The sequence below is a fragment of the Vipera ursinii genome (genome assembly GCF_947247035.1).
Source record: "Vipera ursinii genome assembly, chromosome: 3".
NCBI lineage: Eukaryota > Metazoa > Chordata > Lepidosauria > Squamata > Viperidae > Vipera > Vipera ursinii.
Genome location: NC_139516.1, coordinates 87,942,441 through 87,963,776, shown reverse-complemented (window position 1 = coordinate 87,963,776; position 21,336 = coordinate 87,942,441). Strand labels below are relative to the sequence as shown.

At 39.7% G+C, this 21,336-nt stretch overlaps 2 protein-coding genes across 2 annotated transcripts in view; one reads left to right on the top strand and one right to left on the bottom strand.

The window, feature by feature from the left end:
* SLC30A7 (solute carrier family 30 member 7) overlaps window positions 1-16,889 on the bottom strand; it is a 34,309-nt gene extending 17,420 nt beyond the window's left edge. Inside the window, exons 1-7 of the mRNA XM_083358492.1 lie at window positions 16,716-16,889; window positions 15,775-15,876; window positions 12,287-12,400; window positions 10,070-10,157; window positions 8,802-8,928; window positions 7,282-7,419; window positions 4,036-4,086 (exon numbers count right to left, since the gene is read on the bottom strand). Coding sequence (XP_083214618.1) covers window positions 4,036-4,086; window positions 7,282-7,419; window positions 8,802-8,928; window positions 10,070-10,157; window positions 12,287-12,400; window positions 15,775-15,876; window positions 16,716-16,795 — 700 coding nt within the window. The 5' untranslated portion in view covers window positions 16,796-16,889. The remainder of the gene's footprint in view (window positions 1-4,035; window positions 4,087-7,281; window positions 7,420-8,801; window positions 8,929-10,069; window positions 10,158-12,286; window positions 12,401-15,774; window positions 15,877-16,715) is intronic.
* A 3,859-nt stretch (window positions 16,890-20,748) lies between these two features.
* The window catches only part of EXTL2 (exostosin like glycosyltransferase 2), a 29,817-nt gene continuing 29,229 nt past the window's right edge, over window positions 20,749-21,336 (top strand). The window contains exon 1 of the mRNA XM_083360599.1: window positions 20,749-21,089. The gene's annotated coding sequence lies outside the window, so the exon portion shown is untranslated. The remainder of the gene's footprint in view (window positions 21,090-21,336) is intronic.

Below are 21,336 nucleotides of genomic sequence, written 5' to 3'. Positions count from 1 at the left end.
CTATATGCTGCTATTTAATCAGAGAAAAATAAAACTGTAATAATCAAGTTAGTCATTTCATACGAAATGAGCATGTCAGAGGTTTTCGAACACAACTGCATGATACGCGAGTAGTATAGGAAGATCATTGAGCGCCCTCTGCAGTCACATAGTGGAAATGCAGATTAGAAAACAGGTTTTTTTTTAAAAAAAGATATTATATAACACTTCAAAAATCAAATACTGATGAGGCTTGGGGATGGGGGGCAAACTGAAGACAGCTCTGTGAAAGTGGAACCAACAACTGCAGCAAAGACCAAGAAACCAGAAGTAGACCAGAAAGCCTCTCCATGTAAGGAAAGGATGGGAGATCACCTATGACAGAATCAGCTCAGCTCTCAGACACTGAAGACTTCTGAAGAACGGAATCAGAAAATAGGAACTACAAGATCAAAAATGTCAGTAACGGTCCATGCTTCTAATTTTAACTGACAAGATAGAAATGGTATTGAAAGTGGACTTAAACTGGTAAGACAAGAGAATGTCTTAAAGAAGGATGTTTCACTGAATCTATAAAAGAAATTGCCTGAGGCTTTAAAATGTTCAAAGTGGAAATACTATGAAAAACCAAGAAATAACCTTGTAATTTTCTCCTACTCAGTTTACAAAAGAGGCTTGTAAAATATTTGAAGAACTCTGTGCAATGGGATAAAGAAGAAATGAAGAGAAATCAAATCCCATGACAATATTTGAATGAATTAAAGGTTAAGATTGTTAAAAGTTGGTTTATAAAGTGGGTGTGTTTGATCAAGGTTAAAACAAGACATACTCCCATGTAACACCTCTACTCCATGAGCTGCATTGGCTCCCGGTTGCCCTCCGGGTGAGATTCAATGTGCTGGTGATGACCTATAAAGCCCTAAATGGCTTGGGTCCAGGTTATCTGAGGGAACACCTGCTGCCAGCATCAAGCTCCCTTTGTCCAGTGCGCTCCCACAGGGAGGGTCTTCTCAGGGTACCGCCGGTAAGAGATTGCCGGTGGACAACACCCAGGGATAGGGCCTTCTCAGTGGGTGCGCCTGCCCTCTGGAACCAGCTGCCAGTGGAGCTTAGGACTGCCCCCGACCTCCGTTCATTCCGCCGGGACCTGAAGACCTGGCTCTTCGAGCTCTCTGGCCCAGGCTGAGAATTTTAATTTTAACTGGGGTTTTATTTGTTCAGGGACGGATATAATTTTTTAACTGTTTTTAACTTTTGTATTTTCTGTTTTAATCACCCTGTAAACCGCCCTGAGTCCTTCGGGAAAGGGCGGTATATAAATATAATTAAATAAATAAATAAATGTTGTTACCTCTAGCAACCCTTTACAGAGTTTCTGCTGACATCAGGACTGAAAGGACGAACTTTTACGGGTTTAGATTAGAGATGGAAAATGGAAACAAAGAGGTTGTTTACGTTTTCTTTAAGCTTAGTTTGCATTATTCTTTCACTCTTCTTAATGGAAATTATATACAATGATAGATAGATAGATAGATAGATAGATAGATAGATAGATAGATAGATAGATAGATAGATAGATCACTAGCTTACATTTGTAAACGCAAATTAAAAATTGTAAATTTGTAATACTTGCAATACATAAAGTTATAAAAAGGAAGTCATTTATATCAACATTGATTATAAGCTTAATTTTTCCACTGATTTTTTTTCAAGTGTTCCAATGTCTTGGTAGTTAAAATATTGTTAACAACAGAAGCTGAAACAAGGATAAATGTGCTAGAAAATCAGAAGTTCTGTTGATCATTAGAAATTAGTCTGCTTGTTAGTGGTGCAAAAGATTTACCGCATTAAAACAATCAGAAAAACATTCTGGTTCTACAAAAATTTGAAAAGCTACACTGCAATATACAGGTGAAACTCAAAAAATTAGAATATCGTGCAAAAATTCATTTATTTCAGTAATGCAACTTAAAAGGGGAAACTAATATATGAGATAGACTCATTACATGCAAAGCAAGATAGTTCAAGCCGTGATTTGTCATAGTGATGATTATGGAGTACAGCTCATGAAAACCCCAAATCCTCAATCTCAGAAAATTAGAATATTACATGCAATCAATAAAACAAGGAGTGTACATAGAACAATATCAGACCTCTGAAAAGTATAAGCATGCATATGTACTCAGTACTTGGTTTGGGCCCCCTTTGCAGCAATTACTGCCTCAATGCGGTGCGGCATGGAAGCTATCAGCCTGTGGCACTGCTGAGGTGTTATGAAAGACCAGGATGCTTTAATAGCGGCCTTCAGCTCTTCTGCATTGTTCGGTCTCATGTCTCTCATCTTTCTCTTGGCAATGCCCCATAGATTCTCTATGGGGTTCAGGTCAGGCAACTTTGCTGGCCAATCAAGCACAGTAATCCCACGGTCACTGAACCAGGTTTTGGTGCTTTTGGCAGTGTGGGCAGGTGCCAAGTCCTGCTGGAAAATGAAGTCAGCATTCCAATAAAACTCATCTGCAGAAGGAAGCATGAAGTGCTCCAAAATCTACTGGTAGACAGCTGCGTTGACCCTGGACTTAATGAAGCACAGTGGACCAACACCAGCAGATGACATGGCTCCCCAAATCAACACAGTGGAAACTTCACACTGGACTTTAAGCATCTTGCAGTGTGTGCCTCTCCATTTTTCCTCCAGACTCTGGGTCCTTGGTTTCCAAATGAGATGCAAAGGTTGCTCTCATCAGAAAAGAGGACTTTGGACCACTGAGCAACAGACCAGGTCTGTTTTTCTTTAGCCCAGGTAAGACGCTTCTGACGTTGTTTGTTGTTCAGGAGTGGCTTGACAAGAGGAATACGACATTTGAAGCCCATGTCCAGGATTCGTCTGTGTGTGGTGGCTCTTGATGCACTGACTCCAGCCTCAGTCCACTCCTTGTGAAAGTCTCCAACACTTTTGAATGGCCTTTTCCTGACAATCCTCTCCAGGCTGCGGTCATCCCTGCTGCTTGTGCACCTTTTTCTTCCACACTTTCCCCTTCCACATAACTTTCTATTAATGTGCTTTGATACAGCACTTTGGGAATATCCAACTTATTTTGCAATTACCTTTTGAGGCTTTCCCTCCTTATGGAGGGTGTCAATGATGGTTTTCTGCACAAATGTCAGGTCAGCAGTCTTCCCCATGATTGTGATTCCTACTGAACCAGACTGAGAGACCATTTAAAGGCTCAGGAACCCTTTGCAGGTGTTATGGCTTAATTAGCTGATTAGAGTGGGACACTTTGAGCCTAGAATATTGCACCTTTTCACAATATTCTAATTTACTGAGATTGTGGATTTGGGGTTTGCATGAGCTTTACGCCATAATCATCACAATTATAACAAATCACGGCTTGAGCTATCTTGCTTTGCATGTAATGAGTCTATCTCATATATTAGTTTCCCCTTTTAAGTTGCATTACTGAAATAAATGAAGTTTTGCACGATATTCTAATTTTTTGAGTTTCACCTGTACTTAGACGTTAAAGTAATTGTATTTTTCCTAAGACTGTAAAATATTTCTGGTGCAAAAGAAGTCAGTTTAATAGAATTTTTGTGAGTTTTCTGCAGGTACTTTCTGTTTGCCTAATTTATCTTTTCCACTTGAAGGGTTACTCAAAGTATCTCAAGGTTTAGTAATATTTATTAATGTATTTTCAGAAGCAAGTCTATATCCTAAAAAATATTTTATTTCTTTACAGTATATATCAGCTCATGTACCTTTTAGGAAGAAAAGCATAACTAATTGAACTTACTGCCTTGATATAATTTAGTAGGATTCTGAAAGACAGACATCACCAACTTGCAAATATATGAACATTAGCTTGGAAATAGAAAAACTCCATATTTATTCATTTGTTTAATTCATTAACAGATTTTTTTTAAAAAAACTCATTTATCTGTTATTAATCTCAATAATTAATCTTATTGAATGTGTGGCATTAGATTTTCTCCAAACCCATACTAGATTTTTGTTTCACATTAGCCTAAATTTAACACAATGTATCTATATCATACCTTCTAAAATCTGTTTGCTGGATCCTGCAGCCATCTCAATGGGTTGATCATCTGTAAAAATGGTGCCAAGAAAAAAGACGTTTATCCTTTCAATGTAGCTTTTGTTCTAAGAAATCATATTATATTTCAAACACAGCTTCCCAACCTTCATAGCCATAAGAAACCAGGCATTTAAGTTAAAAATTAAAGTCTCCAAAACATAAGAAATTTCCAAAGTATTTTTATGCCTTGTTTTAATATAAGATAAAAACCAAACAAAGCGAGAAGTAATGTAGCCTCAACCACACTAAAAGTCTAATTGTTTAGTAAACAGAATAAATTCAGAGACAGGATTTCTAAGTAGTGAATAAGTCTGGATAGATTTTCAATTCACATTAAAGAATCAATAAGCACAGTTGCTTCTGCTTTAGCCAAATCAATCCCGGAAAATTATGCAGCTGCTTTAATGAATCACAGTCAGCTGTGGTACTCATGCTCCTGTGCATTTGAAAACACCTTTTTTAAATCAAATTAAAAGTACTGTAGAGTCACATGTGCAATACCCAAGTACAGTCAATCACTAGATTAAAAATCAAGAAGCCAAATTACAATCAAGATACTGTATATTAAGTGAAAATTAATACGAAAAGAAAATTAACATGCACAATTCAGGAAAGATTTCTCCGATATTACAAAGATTCGTACTGCTTTAAAGTTATACTATTAATATCTCATAGGGACGCGGTGGCTCAGTGAGTTAGTACGCTGAGCTTGTCGATCAGAAGGTCGGCAGTTTGGCGGGTCGAATCCCGAGTGCCACGTAACAGAGTGAGCGCCTGTTACTCGTCCCAGCTTCTGCCAACCTAGCAGTTCGAAAGCACATAAAAATGCAAGTAGAAAAATAGGGACCACTACGGTGGGAAGGTAACAGCGTTCCGTGCGCCTTTGGCGTCTAGTCATGCCGGCCACATGACCACGGAGACGTCCTTGGACAAGCGTTGGCTCTTAGGCTTTGAAACAGAGATGAGCATCGGCCCCTAGAATTGGAAACGACTAGCCCGCATGTGCGGGGGAACCTTTACCTTTCCTATTAATATCTCAGTAGGTTCCTAGTACAATTCAGTATGTTAGTTTTAACCTCCGAAGTCCTTTATGGCTTTGCCCCAGTTCTTCTCTATTCAGTCTTCTCATTTCAACAGGGATGAAGGTTTCCCCACCACTGTGTGTGAAATCTGGGGATGGCCTGTCACCAGATGCTCAATGGATTTTTTTAAAATAGTTTTTGTATATCTTTTAATCAATAACTATCACATGGACTTCAGACACTGGCTGAGTTCATCAGCATTTTATCAGTTTTCTAAATTATCGTGGCTATTTTGATTCTGGTATAGCAAACCACCATTAGTTTTCTCAGAGTACATAAATATTACAACTAATTTTCTTTAAAAACAGAACGATGCAGAAAGGACCGTTAAACACTGACATGACAAGGGGTCTTTTTTGTTTGTTTGTTTAGTTATACAGAGGGAAGAAGCTCTGCCTATGTAAAGCTGCCCAATATTGCTCTTTCTCTAATAAATGCATTACATTTACTTGCCAAAATGTAATAAACAACAGCACAATTAGCATTATTTTCCTTCAGGGGTAGAAAGATAGTACTGCTGTATAATATTACTCTCAACACAATCCCATAAAAAATTTAGCTACGTGACAGTACATAAATGTATTGAATAAATCCATGGAAATTAGAACCTAGATTTAGTTCCTTAACTACTACAGCATTCATACTGATCACAAAACACCTGCTTTACATTAACAAAAATATGGTTTAAAGCAGAAGTAGAATGGCCATTCTCTCCTCTGCATTTTTTACCTCTCTAAACTAAAATTCCTTGGTTCTTTTCAAAATGTGGTTAAAACTATCCTGTATCTTAAAGAAAATAAAAACAAGTGTAGCTTTAATTGCCACCTTTCATACAATATTTATATTTTTTTATATTTAATTTAATTTCTATACCGCCCTTCTCCCGAAGGACTCAGGGCAGTGTACAGGGCAATACAATAAAAATACAATATACAAAAGTTTTTTTAAAAAAAAATCCAATAAATTAGTACAGTAATATTTAAAATACCCCAAACCCATCAGACCAGGCTGGCTTGTTCAAATAAGTATGTTTTTAGGTCACGTCGGAAGGAGCGAAGGTTGGGAGACATCCGGAGCTCAACCAGTAAACAGTTCCAAAGGTCTGGCGTGCCCACAGAGAACGCCCTCCCCCTGGGGGTCGCCAGTCGACACTCTTTGACCGATGGCACCCTAAGGAGGCCCTCTCTGTGGGATCGCACTGGATGGGAAGTAGATGCCGGCAGCAGGTGCTCCCGTAAGTATCCCGGACCCATGCCATTTAGGGCTTTATAGGTCATTACCAGCACCTTGAATCTTACCCGGCGGGCAACTGGAAGCCAATGCAGCTCGCGGAGTAGAGGTGTTACATGGGAGTATCGCGAAACCCCCACCACTCGCGCGGCTGCATTCTGCACCAGCTGAAGCCTTCGAGTAGTCCTCAAGGGCAGCCCCATGTAGAGAGCATTGCAAATGTTTTTATGTTGATTTGTACACTACCCAAAGTTGGTCTATAAGGGAGATGGAGAGTTTCTAAATATGATACTTAAATATAAATACATATGGCACATCATATAGTCCAGGGTGTCAAACTGCCAGCCCATGGGCCAGTTTCATCATACCAAAGCCGCGCCCACCCCATTGCCGGCAATGCAAAAAGAGTCAAGATATGTCACGACACGTCACGTAATGTGGTTTGACACCTGTAATATCGACAAATGTCCCAAAGATGCTTTTTCATGAGGCAACGGGACTTTTTTTTCTCTTGGAAGACATTTCCTCACGAAAAAGCATCTTTGTGACAACCATGACCTGGATGACTGAGAATCTCCATAGACATATACACAAACTGAAGAATATGTACACATCACAATTTCTGTGGAGCAAACATATGATGCATGATGTAGATTAACCTTTTCTAGTAACTGAGGTAGGACCAAAGGTTTACTTACTATTTTCTTTCAAATCATTATTATTACAGAAACAACAGGCAATTGATTAGCTAGCCAAAGATAAAATTGAACAATTTTCATATCATCTTTGCTACTGGAAGGTTTTAGCATCTTTTTGTATCTCTAGAGGCATCCCATTTTGAAGACACATAGCATACAGATGGGCAAGCCTGCTACACATTCCCACATACCTACCATGGCAATAATCGTGAGAATGTCCATGCTCATGCCCATGGGAGTGTTCATGCCCATGCTTGGAATCATGACTGTGGCCATGTCCTCCATGACCATGGCTGAGACCCCCGTTAAACAGTGAATGGCTGTGTTCATGTCCTGCAGAAAGAAAATTATGTATGTTATTTATCATAATACATATCAAGTTTGTGGATTTGATTAAGATAATAAAAAGCTTGTATGTTAAGAATCTAGCAGAAACAGCCAAATACATTCCAGTGTCCATGCATGTAGGTGTTCCCCTTATAAAAGGGAATGTGCTGTAATTAAAGGGACTGCAAAACCTACACTGGAACAATGTAACTGAATTTGTGGATTTTATTTATTTATTTGCACCACTGTTATACTATCCCAAGCTATCTAATAGTTCTGAAAAAAATGTAATTATTTTTATGTGATGAATTAATGAATCACAGCAGCTATTTTAGAAGCACTGATCTTTCTTCCTTGCAGGAAAGGATGTCTTTAAGATGGCACCAGCATTTGTCAGTTTCATGAATATTTATATTAAATTTACATTAAAATGTATATTTAAAAATGTCTGCAGATAAGGATAAGAGTGAAACAGATTATTACAAAATCTGGAACAAATTGTATAATTGGTTGGAAAAAATATATGGAAAAGCTTTCTGATTCAGCAAAACACATTTATCAAGAAAGATACTGGTCAAAGGAAAAATATTAAAGTGAAAATTAAGAATATAGATGATGGGATCTACCAGAAAGAATATTTTAAAAAGAAACATTTATTCGAATATGTGGATTATGGATTATAGAAACCAATTGTTAATGATTATCTTTACAAATGTAAACCCAGCAAACACACTGTTAACCAATTATTATGTGATTTATGTTTTAAAAAATCAGTAAAACATATGAAAGAAAAATGTCTGCAGACCAGTTTAGTCTCCTGACTGAAAAGTGCCCTTGATTAATTGAAATTAATTAATCCATTAACACAGTTTAAGTGTAATTACATTGTATCAATAAGCTATCTTGCTTTCACTTATTACTTTTGAAGCACCAACTGAGCCACACTTCTTGGATAGATACAAATGGAAAACTGTGGTTCAATAAGTCAGAATACAATCAACATGCCAAAAACACATGGAAAGAAATATGGGGGGAGGGGGGGGGAAAACATGGCTTTATTCTGACTTTACCTATAACCCAAAGCACACCATACCAGTTGAAATAAAAAAGTTCACATTTCCATATCAATTACTCCTTCATTATTGCAAACTATAAAATTTTTCACTTTAAGCGCCACAATAGGCAAAGGATTTTCCATATTTTATACACTTCTGAGACAAATTAGATTTTTAAAAAAGTTCCATTTGTTCAAATGACATAATAGCGTCAATTTAAGCTTCTATCCTGTTTTGACTAAATTAAAGAGACATGGCCTCAACACAAGGGACAAAACAAAGGTATGTTGAGGCCTCTCAGGGACAAATCAGTGACTTGGTAACATTTCCTACCAGAACCATGGGAATGGCCATGTCCACCATGTTGGAACACAAAGATTCCTATCAGATTTACAATCAGGCCAAGTATGGAAACAGGAAGGAGTCTTTCATGATGCACATCAGGAGGCTCAAGTGCTCTCTGTAATAGAAAAACAAACCGTTTCAGTGAAACTCATACATACTGCAGGTCTCACTAATGAGCTTTTCTCAACTTTTCATAAAACATTGGTACAGTCTAATTCAGAATATTAGTTATTTTTGCTAGAAACCAAAGGTAGATTGCTAAGTATTCACAGTATAATCTCATTTAACATTGTAACTCAAATCATTCCAAGAAACAGGCTGATGGGAGATTCGGGACATAATCACCAAGTGCATAAATAATGTATGGCATTCAATGAGGAAAAATAAGAAGGATGGTTGCAACTTAGATGGTTTTTTAATTGGCACTAAACATACCCATGATGAAAAGGTAACTAATAATTCTAGATACTTCTGGCTACATGTAACATTCAGGTTCAGAAAAATTACTGCTTATAAATACCAGTTATAGAAAGCAGCTGAATGAAGAACCCCTATGCTTTCACGTTCGGGTTCTTAAGGCTACTTGATTAGCTACAGAAGAAAACAAGATACTGGAATAAATGGATATTTTTAATCTGATCCAAAAGTGCTTTTTCCAGGTAAACTATACTGTTTCTGACATAATTTTTACATGAATTACTGCATATCAGAGAAGTCGCATATAGCTTTGCAGAATGAGAGAAATTTTTTCACAAGTGTTGTAATGTTAAGTGAACGTAATAAAATTAACATATTGTGTGATCAAAAGGGCTACATTTTTAAAGACTTGAAGATTTGAGAATGCCAGATTTTCAACATTATGGGGAAAAACCCGAGGGGATGATATTCCCTGAAGAATTAGTGTTGGTAGGTAAGGCTACCATTCTCTGCACAATTACTACCGTACTGAGTAAATCTCGCTGAATTTCATGCCAATTGTTTCTGCAACTTATTTAAAACTGAATTGTCCAATCCTGAAGACATTCTAATTCATTTCCTATCCAACTGATTCACTTGCTAGACAACTAGGCAAGACTTATTTATCTATTGAACTTTTACTCTGCCACAATCAAGTGATTCTCTTTTACATTATCTGGGCTGCACTTAGCAATAACTTCATCCAAGTGAGCATAACTGGATTTAAAAAAACCTCACTTGCGTCGCAAAAACCTCTTCCTTGAACAGAGAAAAATATTTTAACCATCTTCAAAACATACCTCAACCCCTTCAGAGAAAATGAAGAAAGCAGTGAAGATCAAAAATAAACCATTTACAAAACCAGCTAATACTTCTGCTCGAACGTACCTACGATGAAAAAGCACATAATTTCATTCTAGATTAATGCAAAACCACAACTTATTTCATGCCTTATTCTTTCTTTGCCACTATTCTGGCTAATACAGAGTATAAATACTATGTGCTTTGTTTGATCAGTCATCCAAATAAGTAGAACATAAAGAGGGAAGGGGTGGGGCTCTTATCACTAAAGAGTACATACTTAAGTCTCCCCTCCTTAGTCTTGAAATACAGTATTTCAACTATTTCAACTCTTCCTCATTCCATTTACCTTACATGTTATATTATAGCAAGAGATTGGTAGAATAAAAACAATATAAAAGGAAAGAAGTAGACAGGTTGATTTTCATGGCTTCACTCTTATCTCCCATATATTGCCTTCAGCAATAAAAGTACACTGCACACCTTTAATTTATACCAAAATTAAGTGCTATACATTTAGTATAGAGATCAACAGATGGGAAGATCAGCATCTAACAGTAGATCATGTGATGTAGATATCATGAACTACTGACATCCTACTATTGAACAACAATTATGAAGCTCATCACTTTATAATTATATTAGAAAATAACTATTGGGGAGTAAAAAAAAAGGAATGGATTTTTGTGTGGGAAGATTGCATCTGCAGTTTACTTTTGATACTTAAACAAATTCATGAACTCAGGATTCTTAAATTCAATGTGTATTATGTTATATACTTAATGTGTATTACTTTTTGTGCATGATTCAGAAGTTAATGACAAACCATTCCTATGTAATATTTACAAGAAGACTACATGGATGTGTTTAAGTACTCACCAGAAGTCCAACGAAAAAGGGGGAGAGAGACTTTACTTTTAGGAAGAGAGAACATATATATGTCATATACATACAGTATGTATGTATATGTGTGTCTGTATGTATATGTGTGTGTGTATACACACACACATGCTACACACACACACATTTACAAATGTAGTTTCTATATCAGCAACTAAAAGCTATCATGAAAACAAATACAGAGCCTTGGTGGAGCAGTGGGCTAATGCCTCCTTAAGTAACACCAGATGCCTGCAATTAGTGCAGGTTCGAGTCCCACCAGGCTCAAGGTTGACTCAGCCTTCCATCCTTCTGAGGTAGGTAAAATGAGGACCCAGATTGTTGGGGGCAATTAAGCTGACTTTGTAATAATGCCGCTTGGGGGTGTATGAAAGCCCTAATAAGCAGGCATATACATAGAATGAAGGCTACTGCTAAGCTTGTAAGCCGCCCTGAGTCTTCGGAGAAGGGCGGGATATAAATGGAATTAAAATAAAAAATAAATAAATAAGGCTTGCAGGTAGCCTTCTACTTACAACCACAACTGAGACTGGAATTTCCATCATAAGCTGATGCAGTCATAAAGCAAGATGTCATGTCACTGCATCAATTTATGACAGAAATCCCAGCTCTCTCTACTGTGAAATATCCACCTCAATCCAAATCATTCAGGGCTTGGTCCCTCCCAGTCCCAAACTTCATTAAGATATGGACTGCCTCCAATTTCCCGCACCCATCCATCTCTCCCTATCACATCCAGGCCCTGGTGGCCTCACTGTTACCCTGACCTCTAAGAGGAAAGTTGAAGTCAGTGCAAGGATGAAAGGAGAAAAATTCTATAGCATAAAGAGAAATGTTATTATACAACACTAGAGGAAGGCCAATAGCAGCTACAAACTGTATCCTGTAATTCTCACACAGGGTAGGAAGTGACAATCCCACAAAGAAGAAAAAGCCAATTCGAAGGAAGATTATAGAAGTTTCAAACTTTAAAAGCTCAGCAAATGTTTTCTGAGTTTAAAAAACAGCACTAAGTAACAGTTGATGAGTTTGGCATGGTGAACTTTACTACATTGTTGTGAATATCAAGAAGGAAACTACTCAAGGCACGTATTGGAGATTGGACTCCTCTCCTGCAAAAATTTACTAAAATATAGTATATTTTTCAAACACATTAGCCAAATTACACAAGCAATATTTATAGCCTGATTCCATTAACCACTATAGTACAAATCCCCTGCTTTTATCAACATGTTACAATAAAACTACATTTTTTTTCAATTCTTGTCAACAGGTGACTGTTTCAACAAATAGCTTTTCAGAACTTGAACACTTACCCATAGGAAAAAGCATCATTTGATCTCCACTTTGAAATGACTGAAGCTGCAAGCCCAGCTAACAGAGCAGTACAATCAAAAAACATGTGAAATGAATCTGATATTAAACCTAGACTGGGAATATAAAGATAAAAAACAGAAGGTTATAGAAAGTAAAATACATTAGAACATTTTTTTAAAAATCCTGGTAGTTAAAAAAATTGATAGTAACGGTGACAATGTCCCTTTGGACCTGTATTTACTGAAGTTGTTATTCCCCCGCCCCCAAAAAATCTCTCACAATACATAAGCAGGCATATACATAGAATGAAGGCTATTGCTAAGCACATTTAATTTGTGCTTAGATTGTAAGCCGCCCTGAGTCTTCGGAGAAGGGCGGGATATAAATGGGATTAAAAATAAAAATAAAAATATACACCTCATTTTAAAAAGGTGCAATCCATTCAAGACCAATAACCAATTTAAGTGAATTTATCAATAAGTAAAAGTTTAGTTTAATTTAATTTAAAAAACAAATACCAAATAGTACTATTCCATTCCATGACTTTGTTATAAGGTCACCAATGCAAATGATGCTATACCTCACTGTTTCTTGAAAGATGAGACATGATTTGATTGGGTTGGAACTATTATTCACACCAAATATAAATACATACATATATATCCTCTTAGTAGATTTTGCCTTCATTTCAAAGTACAGCTTTCATTTTCACTTCTTACAATGAATTATGTTATCAAGAGTTACTAACAAATCCTCAAATTTACAGCTGGATTAAAAAAGGAATAATACCTTTCATTAGGCTCATTTCATAAACTTGAGTCAAATGGAATTAATTGGAATCTATTCTGAGACACTGACAGAATGCATTCTTAGCCAACACAAAGCTGCCTCAATATGTTGCATTAGCTTTGGAGTTCTTCCCTTCCCAAATTTCCACCCATGAAGCAAAGAAGGTATTGATTGAGGAAGAGCTTTCTTTGTCAAAGAACATTAATTATGGAACACACTCACCATGAATGCTTCCCACTTATTGACCATTTTTTCAGGTGCTTTAAAGTTGACGTACAGTAGTTCAACTTTAAACCTTTCTGACACAAGTACCCTCCATCCAACAATCCAATCAAGCTAAAATCCACGCCAGAAGTCTGATATATTGTAATTACAAAGTAACCTAGTTCAAACACTCTCCAAAATTTAATAGAAATACACAATTTAAATATCACCTTTCCCTGACCATCAATTTATCAATTGTTTAAGCTTAATTCCACCATTGCTGCTGATTATTTAGGCTGGATGGCTAAGAAAAAAAGAGTATTTATTATGAAGATATTACTTCATACAAAGGCTACACTTTCTATTCTACTTTGGCGTTCAAGAAGTGATAGGTGTCATAATACTCTGGGACAATTTTCATTTCTGTTGCTTCTAAGTCTGAAGGAAGCCAAACTGCTTAGTACACTCATGAAGCATCACACTAGCTAGGGCAGGCCAAAGTGCTGAAGGTTTAGAAATATCACAATAAAAACCAATCTAGTATTAAAAGTAAATACGTATTTATTAGATTTCAACTTATATATCCTAACATAAAGTTATCCAGACTTTTCCCTAGCATCTTATATTAAGACATACCATCATAACAGATACATGCTCAAATGAAGAATCTTATTTGCAAAATGAATTGTGATACTGATTTATGTAGTACAGTATGCTTCTGTACCAGCCAAACCAACAAATGGATGAATACTGAATAAGCTGCTCTGGTATGTTACCTTTGACTTTAACCCAAAGTGCTAGATTTTGTTTTAAAAATATTGTTTCTTGTTTTAATGAGATTTACTAGATGCTTATAGAAATAAGATCATCTTAAATATGATGATCATGTCTAATTTTTGATAATTCAACAGACCAGCTCTCTCCACATTTTCTGATTGGGTATGGCTTCTTTCAAGTGTTTTATTTTACATATATTTTCCTATTTTATGGGGTGACAATTTCCTAGAAATGGTTTGAACTTTAATTCTGATCATCCACAGCCAGTATGGCTGCTAATGAGAGAAGACGCAAACTGAAATCTAACTATATCTGGAGGGTCATGGATTGCTTATTCCTGCTGTCCCTAATATTCTTGGCATACACATAGTGTACACAATATAGCATTACTGCACAGATGCCTAAATAATGAAGCTGCTCTGCCTCCTTATATTGATAATTATATATTTTGAGGGGGAGGTTCACAGAAACAGGCCTTAGCATACAAGAAATTAAAAAGAGCCTATGCATAAGGATCGGTGGGAAGTGGGGAATGACTCCATTGCAATACAAGCTACCACCCTTTTCTACATGTGCTGTAACATCACACACACACAAAGGGGGGGGGATCTTGCATCATGCTCCACAATATCAATTTTATTATTTTAACAAAATCACTGGATTCTACAGAACCATTTTGTGTCATGATTTCTCTTGAGCTGCTAATATCTTTGTCAGTTTGGGAACATGAAACCGAGATAACTAAATGGGTGATAATCTGATACACGTTCACACAATTTTAGTTTTGACCTGAACCTAAGATGTAAAGGCACCTCTTTCTTCCAAAAAATAAATTATGGCTTCTATAGGAGCACACAAGTCCCAGCCACCAAAACCTACAATTAATTTATGTAAAAAATCAATATCTGTCAAAAAAAAAACCATAAAAATACCTATATATTCACTAAGATCTAGTTCAGACATATCAAACTCGTGACGTCACGTGACATCGCACAACGTATCAGGACGGTTTTGCTATTGCCAGCAATGGGGTGGGCGTGGCTTCCGGATGACGCATCCAGGGCAGTTTGACACCCCTGATCAACAACTTAATAAATGCAGTGCAAATGGCATCACAATTAAGACACTTTACGGAGCAATTATATTTTACTAAATAAGAGCTGTTCATTACTGATCCTGTTTAGACACCTCAACAGTTCCGTCCAGACTGCATAAACTGTAGCAGGACAAGTTAATGAATAACAAATGACAATCCCTTTAGGAGTAATTGTTTCTTCAGCTCCTGTACATTAAAAAAACAAACAAACAAACTGGATCAGCAACAATCATCTAAATATGGCAGAGAGGACCTGATATTGGAGTGAGACTGCAGAATTTTCCCAGGTACATAGGATAACCTGAGTGATCTGCCCAAACCTTTCCGGTTTTTTCCCCTTGCAGCTTAAACAAATCGGCTTCTACTAACTGGTATATAAGGGAAAAAAAAGCCATTGCTCCATGATCAGAGGTCTCAAGTAGCCCAGGAGAGGAAACCTGAACATTGGCTTTCCCAAAAGCTTTCCCAAAAGCCAATGGCACTTCTCTCCAGAGGCGGCCATCCCCTTCGGCCCCGGACCAGAAGGAGACGTGGCAACACCAGCAGCAGCGCTGAACTTGACTTTCTAGGCAGAAGCACCGCCTCTCCCTCCCTCCCTCGCCCTCCCTCCCCCTTTTGTACCTGTTGCTCCAGATGCCGTACAGCAGCTCCACGAAGGCGAAGGAGAGGTTGAGGCAGAGGAAGAAGAAGAGGTTGCGCGACGTCTTATCCGAGAGGATCGACCTGGAGAAAGAGGGGCGGGAGAGGATCAAGCCAGGCGGCCAGACCCGGCTCCTGCCATGCCCAGCAAAGGCCTCGCAGGGAAGCGGAAGAAGAGAGGAGGTGGCCGGGACCGTCCCCACGCCTGAGAAGCCTAACGACAGTCGCAAACCGAATTCCTCTCCCCCTCCCCACCACCACACACATACACACCCCTTGGCTCCTGTTTCCACGTCCCGGACAGCCAAGGCCTCGAAACTCCCCCCCACCCCCCCACCCCGCACCCGACCCGCCTCTTCCCTGGCTTAAGCCCCTCGCCCGGCCGAAGAGACACCGGCCCCTTTCTCTCGACTGCATTCCCACCCTGCAACGTTGCCCGGACCCCTCTCCTTTTGCCAGCTAACCTCAGCCGGGAGACGATGGGAGTTGGAGTCCACGCCAAACAGGGAGGCGGATGCTGCTAAAGGCAAACCAACCAACCCCACGGTTCTCTCCCTCCTGGCCAGCCGGCTGATCCGTTTATAGGGAAACGGAAGAAATCCCCGTCCCGACCTCTCCAACCTCCGTAGATCAGGCTCCCCAGCGTCTGCAAGCCCCGCAGCTAAATTCGGTTTCAGTATTCAGCCCAGCCGAGGAGGCTCCTTCCGTCCCCCCCCCCCACCAATAGTCAAAGCCACTCAACCCCGGCCTCGAGTTGAGCACGAAGGGGTTCCCCCTGCCCCATTTTCTCCTCTTTCTCGTCCGCCTGTTAACCTCCCACCCAGGGGAGGCTCCCAGCTCCCTGACACCCACCCACCCACCCCCAGGCTTTGCCCGGCAGCTCGGCTGATGTGTCCCCCCACTCCCCCGTAACTCGCTCTCACCTGAACCATCCCGAGACCTTTCGGAGCAAATGGAGCTTGGGAGGCTTGTACTCGTCGTCCTTGATGGACAAAGGCAGCATCTTTCCCAGCGGCGGAGGGGAAAGACGGGGCCGAGAAAGCAGCGACGCCCCGCAACTCTCGCTCGTCGGCCAGGCAGCCCGCCTGCAAGGCAAAAGCCGGCCTCTCTCCCGAGCACTGACTTCCGGCCTAGCCGGAGCCAAGCGTCGCTAGTGAGCTTGCGCAGTAGGCGGCGGGGAGGGGAGGGGGGGTTTGGCTAAGTCATGTCACTGTGAGAAAAAGGAGGGAGGATGAGTTGCTCTGTTTAATTTTACTCCGTACAAATAGTGGCGTGATATACTGTATAAGCGATCTGTGCTTCGACACTGGTGCTGCACTAGGAAGACGGAAGTATATATATATATTGATTTGAAGTAATACAGGTTTACGGTCGATCCTTAACGTGCGCTTCGCGGTAACCTCCCACAGTGGGAATACGTCTACACGACACTACAGATATGCAGGCTACAAAGCAGTAAATTCCATTAATGGGTATTATTCCCAGGTCAACGGCTCTAGGATTGCTGCCTAAGAATTTTTACTTTCCCAAGCTAAGGAAGTATTTATTTTATTTATTTATTTAATTTAATTTGTATACCGCCCTTCTCCCGAAGGACTCAGGGCGGTGAACAGGGCCATAAATACCAAAATAACCAAAATACAAAATTAAAAACAAATTAAACCCTAGTGCCCAAATGTAAAAATAAATTATATTAAAACAATAATTAAAACCCGGATAACCTATGGACTTCAACGTGAACTTTCCAAAAGAAGCAGTAAGAGTCCTTGCTGATTGGGTGCCACGTCATTAATAAATCAATCCAAAATAAAAATCAAGTCCATTAACAGGAATAAAAGAACGCCATTTCAGAAACATGTTGAACATAGTTCAGACCCCTGCCAGGGAATAAAGGAGAATTGGTTTTCCTCTGTAATGAGATCCTGGGGGGAGAAGAAGAAGTCTCAGTAAGCGAAGTTATCCATAGTTCCTCTGCTGGCCATAACCAGCACCTCTGGTTTCCACCAGCCTACTTCACTTTTCCATCCCACTCTACCTCCACTTCTCCTGCCACCTTTTGTCATGGGGAGTGGTGTGGGCTATAGAGCCTGTGCATGCACACACAGATGCAAAATAATCCACATATACAATGATTGAAGATTATTTGCTCCCACTTTACTTTCCAGAATAGAACCACTACCCGCCCCCAGGGAAATACCTTTCTGTGTGAACAGAAACAAGAGAAAGCAATTCTTCAGCTAGATAGAAGAAGGTCTTTTGGGGACAGGTAGAACAGGCATTAAAAAACCTGTTTCTCCACATTACCTCCTTCTGTCACTCAGATTAATCAAAGGCACAGGAGAGGTGACTTTTCAGCACAACAGACGCTCAATTATCTTGGTTTAAAGGCAAATAACCAAAGGGTATGTCCCTGGCACGTAAGTTGTGGGCAGGAGCAGCAAGATAGGTACTGGCCTTAATTTTTTTTCCCTTCTCTTCAGTTGTATCTGATTTTTAGAGACTGCCTGTTAAGTCCCTGCAGTTTTCTTAGCAATGTTTTGGTTTGCCATTGCTTTGTTCATAGGGCTGAGAGAGCAACTAGCCCAAGATCACCCAACAGCCTTTGTCCCTAAGGTAGGACTACAACATACGGCCTTTTAGTTTCTAGCCTTATGCCTTAAACCACAACTGCTTTTCACCCTCTTAAATTTACCATGAAACAATTGCTGCAAACTGATTTTGTGGGAAAAATTAGAAAGTGCTACTTTTGAAGGAGATCAAGAAAAAACAGTAGGAGGCTGCCTTTGCAGTGGGCTGGATGCAGGTTGAGGACATTTTGCATTTATGACTTCAGCATATAGTTAGTGTGGCATCTTTTTATTGGGACAACTGGGGCATGCCAAACTATGATTATAGTTTTTCCCAGTTAGCCAGATGTTTAAACTGGATTTGACATTTTTATCCACCTATCCAGTCCTTCCCAAGAACCTGGAATAGGCAGAAGTTATATGATGATGTTAAAAGTAGGTTGCAGGATATAAGCTGTTCCAAGTAAAGCTGCCTTTTACAATTGATTTATAGTGATTTTGTCAATGCTGATAGTGTTCCAGTGGTGCTCTAGTTCATGGCTTTTCAACTGGTGGTATGTGTACCACCTGTGGTACTTTGCCACGTGGCAGGTGGTACGCGACTGCTAGCCAAGTGTAGCAGGGGAGGGGAATGAGATGAAGCAACCCAAGCCTGAGGGAGAGGCAGCTGCAGCTGCACGACTGTCTGGACTCAGTATAAGCCCAGGAGCTGGCAGAGCTCCAGCTGATTGGCACTTCTGGAAGCAGCACAGAAAAAGATGGGGGGAGGAAAGGAGAGGCTATAAAAGGAGGTGGTTGGACAGGAAAGGGGAAAAAACACAACAGGAAATAGGAGGAGAGGTCAGCTGGCAGGGAGGAAACAGGGACAGAGAAGAAGCAGCTGCTGTTGCCAGGAGAATGCAAACAGTGCTGATGAAATGAAAAGCCAGCATGTCAGAAAGGAGGTGGGTTTATTTAGTTCTGGATCAGCTGGCAGCTTGATTGGGTTACCATAAGGATTTTTGTACAGTTTTTACAGCGTTTTTGTAATTCAGAGGCTCCTTTGTCTGCTTTGGTTATTGGAATATTTTAGTCTGTATTTTAGGCTAGAAATGAATCCAAAGTGTTGACTTCCATAGGTTTAATCCCTTTAAACAAATGTAATTAGTTTCACCTCCTTATCTTGAGTCTGTCTATGGCTTTTAGAAAGTTTTCTTTGAAGGTAAACAGGTTTAATTTTAAAGCTAAAGCCTCTCGCAATTGCCAGAGCCTTTCAGTCTGGGTTGCAACATTGTGACACGTGACACACCTGAGGCAGCTTAAAGGGGGGAAAAACAGAGTTTATGTGTTTATTTTGTGAGCCTTTCTTGCTTTGCACTTGATTACTGTGTCTTTAAGGATATAGGGAAGGGGTGGGGTGCATTCTTACTACACTGTGGAAGGAGAGCTAAGAAAGGCTGACCAGGTAGCTCAAGGGGTCTACAAACTCAGTAACTTTAAGATCTGTGGACTTCAACTCCCAGAATTCCTCATCCAGCCATGATGGCTGAGGAATTCTGGGAGTTGAAGTCCACAAGTATTAAAAGTGCCAAGTTTGAAGACCACTGAGCTAGCTGGTAGTAGTGCATATTAATAAACATGGATAAATTCATCATACATTTGTCAGTGCAAAGGGAAAGTGATTCAGCAAAGGAACAGCCACCAAAGAAATTAAAACTGGTACTTTTTTCCTTTTTACCTACAGTTTGTAATATTTTATTAGATTGTAAAATAAAATAGAAAAATACACAAGCAAATAGTAGGACACAGTGGGGAGGAAAAAGGGGGGAAAAGTGAGAGGGAGAAGAGGAAAAGAACACTTCCTCTGTTGCAGTAGAAGGAACATTAACATTGAACCTTAACTTTTTATTTTTCCATAATATTATAAACTAGCCATTTCTATAACAACAAATGAATCTAATCAGTAAAACCCAAAATCTCCCCCCTTTTTTTGTCATCAAGTTTTTGACACCTTGCCAAGCACTGGTGGTACTCAAATAATGTCAAAGTGGTACCATCTGTGATAAGGTTGAAAAGCCCGGCTCTAGTTTTTGGAATTGCATCCAGAGTGCCTATCACCATCGGCACTGTCTTTGCTTTCTGATGCACAGTTCTATTTCTATTTGTAGATCACTGTATTATGCAGACCTTTGTATTATTATTTTAAAAGGGGCTTTCTTTTAATAAAAGGTGTTAAGTCTGAAAAGGTGTTACCAGACTCCTGAATTTTGCCTGCCCATAGACTTAACACGGCTCTCTCCCTTTACAGCCTTTCCAGAATAGGAAAGGCTGCAATAAGGAGGAGACGCCCAAAATAGGCTTCACGACTGAAGAAAAATCAGTCTAGCTGGGGGAAAAAGAAGAAGGACGGAAATTCCTTATTCTATACCTGCAAGATTATTACCGACTTGCCCCCCCCCCCCAGCACTGGGAACTGCCGGAGCCTGGAGGAGGGACGCTTTTTCCCAACAGGAAGCACAGGGAGACAAAAAAGGAAGGGACGGCGATGGCGGGTCCGGCCCCCTTTTGCGTTCCTCTCACGTTGCGATGGATGTTTTTTTTTTTTAATTGCGATTGAATCGAGCGGGGCAGCGCTAGACGTTTTGCAAGTCGGAAGCGACGCCTTGGATAACGGCATCCAAATTCCCGAGGTGATCGCTCCTGCTTGATATGTGAACTCTCTCTCGGGCCTCGGCCTCCCCTTGTTTGCAGGTGAGCAGGCGACAGTCTGAAATTGTGATTGTGGTGAAGAAGCTATGCAGTGTCATATACATTGCGAGAGGTGTGTGTGTCGGGGGGGGGGGGAACGGGACAAGAAGAAACATTTTGTGGTTCCGTAGAGGGACCCCACGGGAGGGGTCGAGGAAGAGACGTAATTTTTGGAATCAATTTTTTTTTATTATTCAAACAATAGTCTACTGGATTATTATTTTTTGCTTTGATCTCACTCGTGCGTCGT